At 44.1% G+C, this 13,978-nt stretch overlaps 1 protein-coding gene across 1 annotated transcript in view; it reads left to right on the forward strand.

Annotated features, from left to right (window-relative positions):
• Window positions 1-13,978, forward strand: part of SGPP2 (sphingosine-1-phosphate phosphatase 2) — an 86,090-nt gene that overhangs the window by 28,322 nt on the left and 43,790 nt on the right. The window contains exon 2 of the mRNA XM_059703320.1: window positions 11,807-11,965. Coding sequence (XP_059559303.1) covers window positions 11,807-11,965 — 159 coding nt within the window. The remainder of the gene's footprint in view (window positions 1-11,806; window positions 11,966-13,978) is intronic.

A 13,978-nucleotide genomic window follows, 5' to 3' on the forward strand; every position in this document is an offset into this window, starting at 1 on the left:
GCGGCCATCACCACAATCAATTTGAGAGCATTTCTGTCACCCCGAGAAGAAACCCCTAGTCTGCTTCCTGCCTCCCTGGGTTTGCCTGTTCCCACTGGGGCTTCTGCACTTCTCCAGCAGTTTCCCCTTGCACATGCGCATGGGCCCAGAGAGAAGAGTAAAATCTTATCCAATCAAACATTCCATTCCTTTTCTCCGTGGATATAGATTGTGCTTCTCAAACTTTAATGTGCATGCGAATGTGGCTAGAATTCCCAGTGACTCCGCGGGTCTGGGAGTCTGGATTTCGAACAAGTGGTGCCGGTGCTGTGGGCCTGGGACCACACTTTAAGGACATAGGTGATGCTGAAGCCGTTGCAGCCTCATTGCAGACAGTGCGTCAAGGACTTGAGATTTCAACTGGCTTAGTGTTGCAGGTTGACGTCAAAGCATAGAAGGCAGGATGGGAAGGAAGTGTGTGCATGGATATGTGTCGGTGCATTTGTGTGTGTGCATGTGTGTTGTGTGTGTGCATTTGCATGTGCGTGCATTTGTGTGCAAGTGCATGAGGCTGGGGGCAGGAGTTTTGCGCACGTGAACTTCTGTCTATCATTCTGGAATTAGGGCTGTGAGGACCCCAAACTTCATTTCATCTTTTCTAATCTTCAAACCTAAGTTTCCCGGACTCATCGTCATCCGCATAGGCGGGCAGTTGCCATAGGTTGTTTAACTTCCTTATCAAGGCTCTGGTTCTCTTTCTTATCAAGGCTCCAAACCCACGTTCCTCTGACCGTCTTTGACCCCTAAGGGGCATCAGTTCTGGCCACACAGCACTTTCTGGAAATGGTGTTCTATGAAAATAAATGAGAACACATTTCCCACACTCTGGTATTTTCAATGCGTTTTGTGTCCTTTGGTATAGGAACCGCGGTCCCTGTTTAGGGAGGAGGCATCTGAACGATGGGGCCCTGGGAGACAGAGCTTAGCTGAGACCCACAGCCGGAGGGTTTGTCAGGCTGGGTCCCTGTGCCGCCTGTGGCATTCGGTCCCAGTTTGTGCATGGATTTGCTTTCTTCTGGTTTCATCAAATTGTTTTTGATTCTGTGGTTTCTTACTAAATGGCTGTATCATCAAATACCACATGGCAAAGCCAGACCAAAACCAGAAAGCACGCTTTCTTCATCTTTCTTGATGGCCCGTGGAGACTCTCAGAGCATCTAGCTTTTATTTCAGATGTGAAATGGAGCACAGGAGGCTCCTGTGGTCTGCTGATGGCAAAGGCCGGTGTGTAAAACCCGCTGTGGGCATGTTGCATCCTGTCGTGGACCTCTCCTTTAGCACATCTGAAAGACAGGAAATCAGTAGATTGTGAGCACACCTCTAATCATGTCACTTCCTGGTCCAACAATCTCACTGGCTCCCCATTGCCCACAGGTTAAGTCCAACCTCCTGATCACGGCCTGCAGGACTCCTTTCTCTGGCTCTGCTCTCCCTGCTAGCCTTGCTACCTACAACTCCCTTTACAAATATCTTATGCTGTAGCTGTGGACTGTGGACTGTCCCAGGAACATGCGCCTTGTTGCTTCCATCCTTCTCCTCATGCTGTTCCCTTCAGTTTAGTCTCTCTTCCTGTTATAGTGCCAGTCATCTCTCTGGATGGCTCACCTGCCTCCTCTAGGATGTCTTTGTTTTTGTGTGTGTTTTTTTAATTTTTATCTTCTTTCCATCCCCTGTGTTCCACTATTACTGGATACTTCTGACATTTTCTTATTATTTACACTGTTTAAAAGACATTAGAAACACTAGTACAACTATCCTTTGTTGAGCACATATCATTTGTGATACAGTGTAGTTTATATAAACGATTTCATTTCATCTTTCTAATGCCTCTGCAAGGGATCTGGTGTTCTATCCACTGCACAGGTGAGGACACACCCCCTACACAGGTAAGGGTATACCCACTGCACAGGTGTGGAAGTTCAAACTTCCCCAGAGTTGCCCTAATAGATCTGTTTGGACCCAAGGTTAGCAGACATCCAGACCCTCGTAGTTTCCAAGGGTATCCATCTGTCTTAGCCAGTGGGAGCTAGAGCTGTTGAAGGAGGGCTCTGGGTCACATACCAACCCAAGGTCTTCCACAGCCTGGGTAGACCTGGTTTTACCTTTTTGGAACACACACACACACACACACACACACACACACACACACTTCAGCTTCAGCACAGTGCCTGTCAGGCCCGTCCCCAAGTTATTCTTTTTTTCTTCAGCAGTGTGTTCTGAGCGGTAACCCTGGGCACACTTAAATTGTAACTCTGAAACTTTTGCAAAATCTGGTAAAAAAGACTTTAGGTCCTTGGGGAAAACAACAACAACAAGCAAACAGCAATAAGATGGAAACAGGTGGTCACAGGAAATGTTGTCAGTGTGGATGTTTACTTGGTCAGGGTAAGGAGTGAGCGAGGCAGAGAGAGGATCCAGGAGTGGCGCCTCCCGGAGCCCCCAGCGGGTCGTGTTTGCTGTTCTGGTCTGGGATATGCCTAGGAACCCGGGAGTGAGCAAGTGGAGCACAGTGAAGGGGGAACAAAAAGTTAAACAGTTCAGCTTGACCAAAATCATGAACTAAAATAATATTTAGGGACCTAAGGAAATACTCACCCAGTACATCTGTTTGGACCCAAGACTGGCAGACTATAAATCATACTTAAACATTCAAGATTTAGTGGCATCTCAATTTGATTAAAATACAGGCCAGCACACACACTCTCACTTATGCACAGGAAAAAGACCAGTGGATCTATTCAAAGGGGTTGAATCTCAGGGGTGGGGTCACGGGGAAGTGTTGCTTTGTTTTTACATAGTGTTTGAATTCTCAGATGTTCCCGAATGAAATATGTTCATCAGAAAAAAATACACACTACGTATTAATCAGATAATCAGAAAAAAAAACAAGTACATAAAAACCCACACATTTAACACAAAAAATCAAAAGTTAAAAAGAGAACATCAACAACCGAGAACCCAACATTCATAGGCACAAAGAAACAGAGGGTGCCAGGGACAGGCTGGGTGGGGAGGACCATTGTTCCGACTCAGCCTGGCTCTCTTCTTAGTCCTTTTATGTGTGTGCACACAATTTCAAAGCTTTTCCTAAGTTTATTTTGTGACCAGTGGCTTCAAACTTCCCCAGAGCTGGCCTTCAGAGGGAACTATGGCTTGAAAATATGATGGAAATGGGTGGCACTTCCTAAGGTTTAGGAAGAGTGTGGAGGGAGGGAGACCTTCTCCACAAAAGGTTCTCCCCCTTCCCTCTGTCCAGCCTTTCCTGCTTGGCTCTCCCTGGATGTGTGTGTTGGGGGGTTGCCTACCAAGAAAGAGAAATCATTCCCAAGTACTCTTTCCCATCTTGGATTCTTTGAGAGCTCCGAGGAGTGGAGAGCTGGATGTAAGAAGTGGAAGGGGCCTTGGGTGGGTTGACTCAGTGGATAGAGAGAGTGTCGGCCTGTGGACCAAATGGTCCCAGGTTTGATTCCAGATCAAGGGGGCAATCAATCGATGTGTTTCTCTCACATCGATGTTTCTCTTTATCTTTCCCTCTTTCTTCCATTCTGTCTGTAAAAAAATCAATGGAAAAATATCCTTGGTGAGGAAGGAAGGAAGGAAGGAAGGAAGGAAGGAAGGAAGGAAGGAAGGAAGGAAGGAAGAAAGAAAGAAAGAAAGAAAGAAAGAAAGAAAGAAAGAAAGAAAGAAAGAAAGAAAGAAAGAAAGAAAGAGAAAGAAAGAAAGTTAGAGGAAGGGTAATAGGAAGGTAATTTTTTTGCTTCAACTTTGTTCTCCAGGTATGCACACACCTACAAACATGATAGTCTTGGATAAAAAAACAACAACATGCTGCCCTAGCCAGTTTGGCTCAGTGGATAGAGCGTTGGCCTGTGGACTGAAGGGTCCTGGGTTTGATTCCAGTCAAGGGCACATCCCAGGTTGCAAGCTCAATGGGGATATGCAGGAGGCAGCCAATCAATGATTCTCTCTCATTATTGATGTTTCTATCTTTCTCTCCCTCTCCCTTCCTCTCTGAAATCAATAAAATATTTTTTAAAGAAAAAAAACATGCCAAAAAATGCCCATTTTGCCTACATAAGTCAGAAAGATGGAAGAAGGAAAGCCTTTAGATAAACTCTTCTCAACTTCAGTGGCAAACTAGCCAGACTTGAGTTTTATTTTTGTCTGATTTCAATGTTGATTTTTAAATCTTTGTACATAAAAATGATCAAGGAAAAAACCTTTTACATGCCCAAATAGCTTTCTTACTTTTTAGTGGAAGCTTTTTTAAAAGTTTAAACATTTTGTTGTTGTTGAGCTATAATTGGCCTATCTATATATATAAAAGCCAAGCTCCCATAATGCCAGAACGACTGGAATGACCAGAACCACTGGTTGCTTTGATGCACACTGTGGCCCTGATAGCCCCCTCCCACCCAGATTGGGGGTGGGGCAGGCAGCTGACCTCCGGCGCCCCCTCCCCCCAGCCGGCCTGGCCCTGATTGGCCCCAATCAGGCTGGACTGACCCCACCCATGCACGAATTCATGCACCAGGCCTCTAGTAACATTATATTAGTTTCAAGTGTTCAACATAATGATCCAATAGTTGTATATATTGCAAAAACAATCACAATAAGTTGTTAACTTTTGTCACGCTGTGTAGCTATAGAATTTTTCTCTTGTGTTGAAAATTTTTACATTTACTCTTTGCAACTTTCAAATATATAAAACAGTGTTGTACATGGTCACCATGTGGTACATTACCTCCCCATGACATTTATTTTATAACTAGGATTTGTACCTTTGGGGCCTCTTCACCCACTTGTTGGTGGTACCTTTTAAAGCTTTAGAAAAGGGTGGTGTTTTCTTAGGGATTTAGGGATGGATGACTTCATGCTGCTGGGTTAGAGCAGAACTGAACCAAGCCTTCCAAGTTCTGAATTCTAAGTGTGTGTGGAGGAGGTGGAATTCCTGAATTAAAACTAATAAAAACAAGTTTAAAAGACTCCTTCTTGAGCATCCTTTAGCTCTTCCAAATGTCATTTTGATAAGTTAATATAAATGAATCAGAAACATCTGCAGCAAAAATCCCCCCGAAACACACAAGGGCTTAACAATTAAATAGAAGAATGTTTCGCACAATGTGTTTCAGGTTTTAGCTGATCCAAATGTTTTGAAAAACAGTTAAGAACTTAAGACATTTTGAGAATTTAAATGACAGCTGGTTCTTCCCCCCACTTTAAAAAGAGTAATGGTTATTTCTCTCCTTTGTGTGGACTCCTGTTGCTGTTGTCCGTGGAGGAGATTCTTCTAGCAGAAGCTCTCATCTCTAGTTTCTACAAACCACTGTCCTACCCTTCCCCTGACCATTCCCAGATTCATTTTCTAAGCGGACACCGTGCACTTTGGGTACAGAGTTCTCCAAGTCATGACCAGGCAGTGTTTTGTCCAGTTGTAAGACTTGTTTCTAGGTTCAAGTGGAGCTTCGTCGCCACCATGGATCACTCCCGCAATTTCGAGAATTTTACAATTCATAGTCCTGATTCACCCTTTCCTGATGGTGCCAGTACAAGAGTTGGCCCTTGAGGAAAAGAAAAAGAAGATGTCAGATGTCCTGAGGATGAACTGAAATCTGATGGATCGTCCGGAGGAAAACAAAGCTCCACTGTGGAAAAGGCTACAATTAGATACAGAATATAAAAGCCACACTGGGTGCAGTCCCCTCCAGCCTCCGTCTTATTCTTGGACACAGGCTGAGGGATCTCGACAAATGTCAACTGAGCAGATGAAAGTGATTGATGTGAAGTTCCCTTTCAAGCTCTTATTTGAAAAACTTGTCCTTTTATTTTATTGACTTTCAGTCTCGCCATCCTGACGTCAGTGAGCTCACAGCCTGTAATTCTGTCTGGACGTGAAGATGAAAGAAGAAACCCTTGCACAGTCTCGTTCCTCATGTTTCCCCTTCAAGGGACACTGTCAATCTTTCTTAGGCTTCCTAAGTGATCATCATTTAATTTTCTTTATAGATTGAAAAGTCTTGATTTCCTAAACTTAAACAAAAAAATAAGAGTAGGCCCAGCTGGTGTGGCTCAGTTGGTTGAGTGTCGTCCTGTGCACCAAGAGGTTGCTGGTTTGATTCCCGGACAGGGCCCAGGCCCAGGTTGCGGGCTCAATCCCCAGTAGGGGGTGTGCAGGAGACAGCCGATCAATGTTTCTCTCCCTCTCTCTTCCCCTCTCTCTAAGATCAGTAAAAAAATAATATATATATAAGAATAATTAAAAGTAATGGGAGCATATTAGTAAATAATCTGCCATCACTAAAGTGTAGCAATGAATGAATAGTCTACATAGACATGGTCCCTCAGATTTGTCATTTTAAGTTAAAAAAAATGGAAGGCATTGCTTGATTTGTACTTAGTATGTTAACATGCTAGTTGGTGTCTTATACAACAGCTTGGAAAGAGTGATTATTTTACAAATATCCCATCTCTGTGGTGTGTGATGGCATGTGCACCAAAGCCTAGTCTTTCAGAGAGAGGTAGCAGGACCAAAACCTCTACTGATTCTATCGAAAGAGGAATCAAGTTCCTTAGACATGCACGTTCCAATCTCTAGGCTCTAGATTGGAAATTCTGGCTGAATATATGTAGAGTATGAGAATCAGAAAGCAAGGCAATTCCTAGTTTTAGTCCTGAATCCTATGTCTTTTGGGATATTCCCTCCACCATGGGTGGTGTTTTTTCTGGGGAGACACCGGACTCCATAAATGACTGTCATTCCGGCACTCATCCGCTGATAGCCCTTTTCTCCCACAATCCCAAGCACATGACGATGTTGTCTGCCAGAAAAAAAGGCCCTGGGCAAGCGAGTGACAACCCTCGAGAGGTGAGGAGAATGAGTGTGCAGGTTGAAAGTGTATTATTGCAGATGTACCTAGAATGACAATTTACCAGGTTGGGTTAAACCCTTTTTAAGAAATGAGGTTTGTTTTCCTGTGTTTTTTAAGGTTCATGAATCCTAACTAATTTGGTATTCATCATCCAGGAATTTATGCAAAACCCTCATGAAAGAAGGCAAGGAGTGGGAGATGGCTTGCTTTCTGTGTCGTCAGTTGCTTGTTTGCTCCGGCTGCTATTCAGCGGGGCCTCTTTCACGTGTGTCCTTCCCTTTAGTGCAGTGGTTCTCAACCGTGGCTGCACATTAGAATCACCTGGGAATCTTTTTAAAATCCTGATGTCTGGGCCTCATCCTCCGGAAATTCTGTTTCTTTGTTATGCGGTGGGGCCACAACATTACAGTGGGGCCTTGACTTATGAGTTTAATTCGTTCCAAGACCTAGCTCATTAAGGAGCTCGTTAACTCAAATTACTCTGTCAACTCTCGTTAGTCGGGACACTCGTAAGTCAAGGCCCCACTGTACTAACAAAGAAACAGAATTTCCAGAGGATGAGGCCCAGAAATCAGGATTTTAAAAAGATTCCCAGGTGATTCTAATGTGCAGCCAAGGTTGAGAAACACTGCTTTAGGGCCTTGTGTGGTCGAGGTGCTTGTCTGGGCTCTGTTCCTGCATTTGGACTATTTTAGGCTCCTCCCTGGGACTCATTAACTGTTCCCTTCTGCTTTGTCACCATCATTTTCACCTGTTGCTTTGCTCACATTCTCTAACTCCCTTAAATTCCCATTGAGGCTTCCTCCTGAGGATCAAATCAGACACCCGCTTTTGTGATAAAAAACAAAACAAAACAAAACAAAAAAACACCCTTCACTGGGGGGTTTCATCCCTGCTACTCAGTGTGCTGCCCATGGACTAAAAATTTGCAGTATAAGCATCACCTGGGAACTCAGAACTATCAGCTCTGCCTCAGGTGAACTGCATCAAAGCGTGCATTTTAACAAGAGCCAGGTGGTTCAAATGCACATTCGCATAGAGAAGCACTTTCTGGAAATCTTCACTGCTGGGGTTGTGGCCAACAGCGAGTGTCACTGAGAAGTTTCTCTGCCTGGCTCTGAACACACCATCAACAGTGTCTGATTTAAGCTTCCCAGCATCCCAGTGTGGTATGTCCTATTGTTGTTTACATTTTCGGGAGGGGAAACTGAGGCTCTGGGAGACTGAGGCGTTGCTGCGATTATGCAGATAGTAAGTGGTGGGGCAGCCTGGATTCCGTCTGAGACACGTTGCTTCCAGAGTCTTCGTTCCCTACCTCGGGCTCTGTGGCGTCCCGCCTCCTGGCGACTCTGCGCTCCGTGCCAGTTCACTGGACTCACTGGCTGCTTTCTCTCCCGCCTCTGAAGCTCCTCTAAGCAAAGCCATTGTGAACGGAACACGGCTGCTTGGTGTGTTCCAGCGAAGAGCTTTGGGTCTTGGGATGACTTTTCAGTAAGACGGTGTGTGTATATAGCTGGGTCTCTATCATTGGGTTTCTCTCAGCCTGAGAATGAGCTCTCTCTCCTGCTTCCAATTAGAGAGAACTGCTTAGAGCTGCAGATGTCCTCCCGGACCTGAACTCCTCTGGCTCTGCTGAGAGTCAGGAGTATCTCAAACTTGACCTTTGGAAAAATACAGCTCTAACCTGAACAAATGGAATGAGTAATAAGACCTTGCAATGACTTTTGGTCCAGAGCTGAAGTTTGGAATATCTATAGCCTGTGTACTCGGGGCCAAGGGTAAATTCTGGGAAGGTGGTACGTGAGGTCTGGCAGAGATGAAGGTCAGTGGTTTCCAAACTGATTACTGACCTGCTCTGAGGACCTGCTCCAGAGGAGGACTGGGGGGCTGGAGGTGGCCTAGGCTGAAGTAGGGATTCCCTGGGGCCCTCCTCACTTTTAACCAGTGAGTACAGGCTTCCAGTCTTACTATTTTATCTAATGGGCCCTGAGTACCATTTTATTTAAGGGGCCTCTCCCTGCTTTCAGACATTTTGTATACCACAAAGCAACTGAACTAGGGCTACTCTGTCCTTTGCAGCTGAGGCCGCTGTAGTTCCAAAGGACGAATTGACTTCCCCAAGGTCACACATTGTTTGGGCTAAAAACAGTTTCTTGTTTTCCTCCTCTGAAAGCTCAGCCTGCTGTCTGGGTCAGCCCTGAGCACTTCAGTGGCACTGACCTGGCCGTCCTTCCTTTGCATTTGGGACTCTGGTGCGTGTTTGGAAACAAAATGCTGTTCAGGTGTTCAGAGCAGAGCCAAGTCAAGAAGTTATTTATTCTCGGTGTTCTTTCTCTTCCTATGCAACGAGTCTGTAGTGCCCCCTCTCTCCTGATCAGTTTATGCATCAAAGGCAGCCTTGCAGAGAACACAGAATACCCTGGTAACAGCAAAATAGAGTAGCTCTTCTCTGACCCACAGGTTAAGTTACTGGAAACCCCACTTTAGAAGAATGTGCATTTGAGGAACTTATGACCGAAAAAGCAGGATGGCATTGGGAGACTGAAATCACACTTTTTTCCTCTCTCCACCGCTCCCCCCCCCCAAAAAAAAATAGAGAGACCAGAGAGATTGTAAAAAGCACATCTAAAGATAGTACTTGGAACACTAGAGCAGTTTGCTGTCATCGCTGAGGGTCTTTTCAATTATTTACTAGGATTAAGATATTGAACTTGGCCTCAGGCAAATCTCTAGGGTAGGGAATATGGTTGTCACTGAGTACTTATAATGTCAATACCACTCGAAAAACCATGAAATGACACGATAGAGGGGTTTGACCCTTGTCAGAGTTTGGCAAAAAGATCTTGTAAAGTTTCAGTGCAGGACAGATTACCAGGTGTACCTGGAAGCTGGCAGGTTAAAGTAATCTCTATGCCGAGAGGGCTCTTCACAGGGTTTACCTGAAGGTCAGGCCCATTGCATGTACATTTATAAAATGGAACTGGCAGAGATTAGTCCTCAGAGAGATGATAGAGGAGTTTTTCACTTAGTTATTTGTTCACAGTTCCTTGTCCCTGTTTTGCAAACCCAGTAATAATATTATCTTGGCAGAGAAATGAAACTACACACTTCCTTATTTCATTCATTTTGAAGACTCTGATCTCTCCTGTTTACGGTGGATCTATTGCCATTCTCTCTCATTTGAATTCACTTAGAAGTTAAAGTTCATCCTAAGAGAGATGAACTTGTAGCTTGCAGTGCGTGCTCGCCCCTGACTAGTAACTTTCTCCAAGGTAGTGCCATGCATTGCTCAGTTTGAGGCTGAATTCTTGAACTTTCTGTGACTGGTTGAGACGAATCCAGATACACCTCTGGAGCTGAGAGCAGTGGCAGCTTCCCCTGAGTCACAGGGCTCTGTGGGGGAGGTAGAGATGCTGGAATAAAATCAGGAACCTCTTAGAGAAAGGAATGCATACTTGATAGGCAGCCAACAGCATCAAGTATGGTTATATTCTTTCAATTTCCAAGGTCATCTTTTTAGTTTATTTTATTCCGTAAGTATAGCATATACTCTTGGCCCTTTTCAAGGCTTCAAACACAACATTGGTCCTTTAAAAATTCACTGCCCCGAATTATTATACAGTTTGGCTCTCTCCCTCTCTCCCACCAGAAAAGAGCTCCTTAAACCCAGGGGTCATGCTTGACTCATCTGAATCTTCGCACCCAGCACAGGTTCCAGGCCAGTGGTTCTCAACCTTCTGGCCCTTTAAATACAGCTCCTCATGTTGTGACCCAACCATAAAATTATTTTCGTTGCTACTTCATAACTGTAATGTCGCTACTGTTATGAATCGTAATGCAAATATCTGATATGCAGGATGGTCTTAGACGACCCCTGTGAAAGGGCCGTTCGACCCCAAAGGGGTCGCGACCCACAGGTTGAGAACTGCTGTTCTAGGCCATCATAGGTAGAGAATGAGTATGTGCAGAACAAATACAGATAACTTATTCTCTGAATTACCCCAGAATTTGTATAAAAACCTCAGAATTTGTATAAAACCAAACAGAAAATTCAGACCCACAAGGGTGTTGCCATACTTGCCCCTGTGGTTGGGTCGCCTCTTTTCCTCCCCATTGGTGTTTTTCGTTGATTTTATAAAATCTGTGACTACTATAAATAGCATGTTTTATTTCTTGGCTCATCACTAATAAACCATAATTTAAAGGTGTTCACCATATTTTGAATAGATTGCTTATTCCTCTTTTAACCCCCTTAAGTCTTTTTTTTTTCCTGCCTACTCCAGAATAAGAGGGGAAATGGGACTCTCTATTAGCAGGCTCTGTGTATATTTACTGCTTTTTTTTTTTTTTTTTTTTTTTTGCACCATCACTGTAGTAGGTTAACCTTCTTTGTCCCATTTAAAAGGTAAACTATTTTAATAGGGATTACATTGAATAGATAGATTCCTTTGAGTAGTAGGGACATTTTAATGATGCTAATTCTTCCAATCTATGAACACGGCATATTCTTTCATCTGTTGGTACCTTCTTCTACTTCTTTTTTTATTAACTGGATCTTTATTGTTGAAAGTATTACAGATGATCCTTTTTTCCCCCCAGTTGACCCCCTCCACCCTGCCCCTATTTCTTTTTCAATGTTCCTCTCTTCCCTGACATTTCTGTCTTGGATGTTAGTTAATTTGATGAAGAGCTAACTTTTTCTGTGATTGTGTGGACAAATTGGGTTGATAGATGTTCAACAACTATGTACATTGATGGTAACAATGCCATAATGACATAATGAGAGGGGAGGCAACACCATGGCAACTAAGGCCCGAGAGTTTTAGAGAGAGGTTTCAAAGTTTGTCCTCTAGTGGCAAGTTCAATGAACTCACAGTCTTCTAACTTTTGTTTTTCAGGCTTATGTACAAAAGTACATTGTGAAGAATTATTTCTACTATTACCTATTCAGATTTTCAGCTGCTTTGGGTCAAGAAGTGTTCTACATCACATTTCTTCCGTTCACTCACTGGAATATTGATCCTTATTTATCCAGAAGACTGGTCATCATATGGGTTGTAAGTATTACTATTATGCATAGATTGCTACTACTTCTGCAACAACTACCTGCTTTGGCATCCAAGTACTTTGCATATATGTTCTTTCTTTTTTTTTTAATCACTTAGAGTTGAATGTTTGCCTGGCTTACTTTGGAAAAATAACAGGAGAAAATTAAATGCTATAAACACAACTTGTTTTGTTTGCAAAAAAAGAAAAGTACCTATAGATTTTGTGTACTGTGGTGTCCACGTTCCTGTGGGTGACTAAAACTAGACGAGGGGAGAAGTGATGTGTGGAGAAGACAGGACTTTTTGAGAACTCAGAAGGGCCATAAAATGCATCCTCCTAAGAGGCCCATTTTAGTAAAATTGGATCAAAAATGGAACCTGGAAGCTGTTGACTAATAACTCAAAGCGGTATTAAGCAATACTCTATAAATACTGGAGAGACAAAAGCATATAAGGCAGGGTACCTTCCTGAGGGACTTCTTCTGTAGTGGGGGCAGCTGGCATAGACACAGAAACTCAGTGGCAATTCCAGGTAGAGAGGTGGAGCCCCTTTCTGATGTTTTACTTGGGACCCTATTGTTTAACTTTTTTCAGGACCAAGTAAATTCTATTTTAATTATTATTGTTACTGGGAAAGATGATGAATATTTGCAAGGCAGCAAGACCTGCTGCCAGGTACGGGCTTTGGGATAAGAAAGGCCTGGGTCGCCGGAACCGGTTTGGCTCAGTGGATAGAGCGTCAACCTGCGGACTGAAGGGTCCCAGGTTCGATTCCGGTCAAGGGCATGTACCTTGGTTGCGGGCACATCCCCAGTGGGAGATGTGCAGGAGGCAGCTGATCGATGTTTCTCTCTCGTTGATGTTTCTGGCTCTCTATCTCTCTTCCTTCCACTCTGTAAAAAAAAAATCAATAAAATATATATTTTTAAAAAAAAAGAAAGGCCTGGGTTCAAGGCAGTTCAACCACTGCACTTGTCTGGGTGCCCTTGTCTGTAGTCTTACCTGTCTCACCAATACAATGGTGTTGGTACTGCACACCTCCCAGAATCCTTGTGAAGACGTACAGAGTGTGCACAGAGCTCGGGGCCTGATACTTGAGAACATGATAACTCATAGTGACTAGTCCATGAAGGCAAAGGGGTCAGCAAGATCAACGAATTCTAAGGTCAAAGATTGTTTAGCTGGGAGAGGGACCTTCAGGGACAAGTTTCTGTGTCTATGCCAGCTGCCCCCACTACAGAAGAAGTCCCTCAGGAAGGTACCCTGCCTTATATGCTTTTGTCTCTCTAATATTTATAGAGTATTGCTTCATACCGCTTCAAGTTTCCTAACTCAGGATTCCAAAAGCTACGGTTCAGGAGTGGGTGGTTGTGTGTGAAGGAGTTGGGGTTCTCGTGCAGCAGCTCCGCTCTGAGAAGTGCCGTGATCTTAAGTCAGTGATTGCCCCACCCCACTTCCGGCTTCTTTTTTTTTTTTTTTTTTTCATTTCTAGAACATGTTAGGGTGACCTTGATCAGGAGCCATAAACTTAAATATCCTCAAAGGCAGGGAAAGAAGTAAAACAGTGACGTCCTGGGTTGGGAGAGGTGCCCAGGGTGGGGGGAATCCGTGAGTCCCCCAGGGCCCAGCTGTCCCTCTGTGCCTGCTGTCACTGCCACGAGGGAATACGGGCCAGAGTTGCCAGATCTGTTTTTCACGTGCCACCTCCCACGTTTTAAGCGTAGGCTTACATTTTTTAAAAACATCACATGCCAACAGAACACGGAATACTTGCAGTCCAAACGTATGGGGCCTGGGTTGAAGCCTCCAGCCTACAGGACCACTAAGGTCCTAGGTTTGCCTTTAGGATTATTTGGCCTCTGATGCTTCCTGTTTTCTCCTTTTCTACCTAAAACTGCAAGCCAGGCTTTCCTTCCCCTGTCTCCTGGCCAGCCCTCTTGTGAAATCCAGCTTCTGTCTCAAAGTATGACCCTCTTAGAATAGGCATCTTGCACAAGGTGAATGGCAGGGCAGTTGTCCCCT

The sequence above is a fragment of the Myotis daubentonii genome, chromosome 7, assembly GCF_963259705.1.
Source record: "Myotis daubentonii chromosome 7, mMyoDau2.1, whole genome shotgun sequence".
In the NCBI taxonomy this organism is placed as follows: domain Eukaryota; kingdom Metazoa; phylum Chordata; class Mammalia; order Chiroptera; family Vespertilionidae; genus Myotis; species Myotis daubentonii.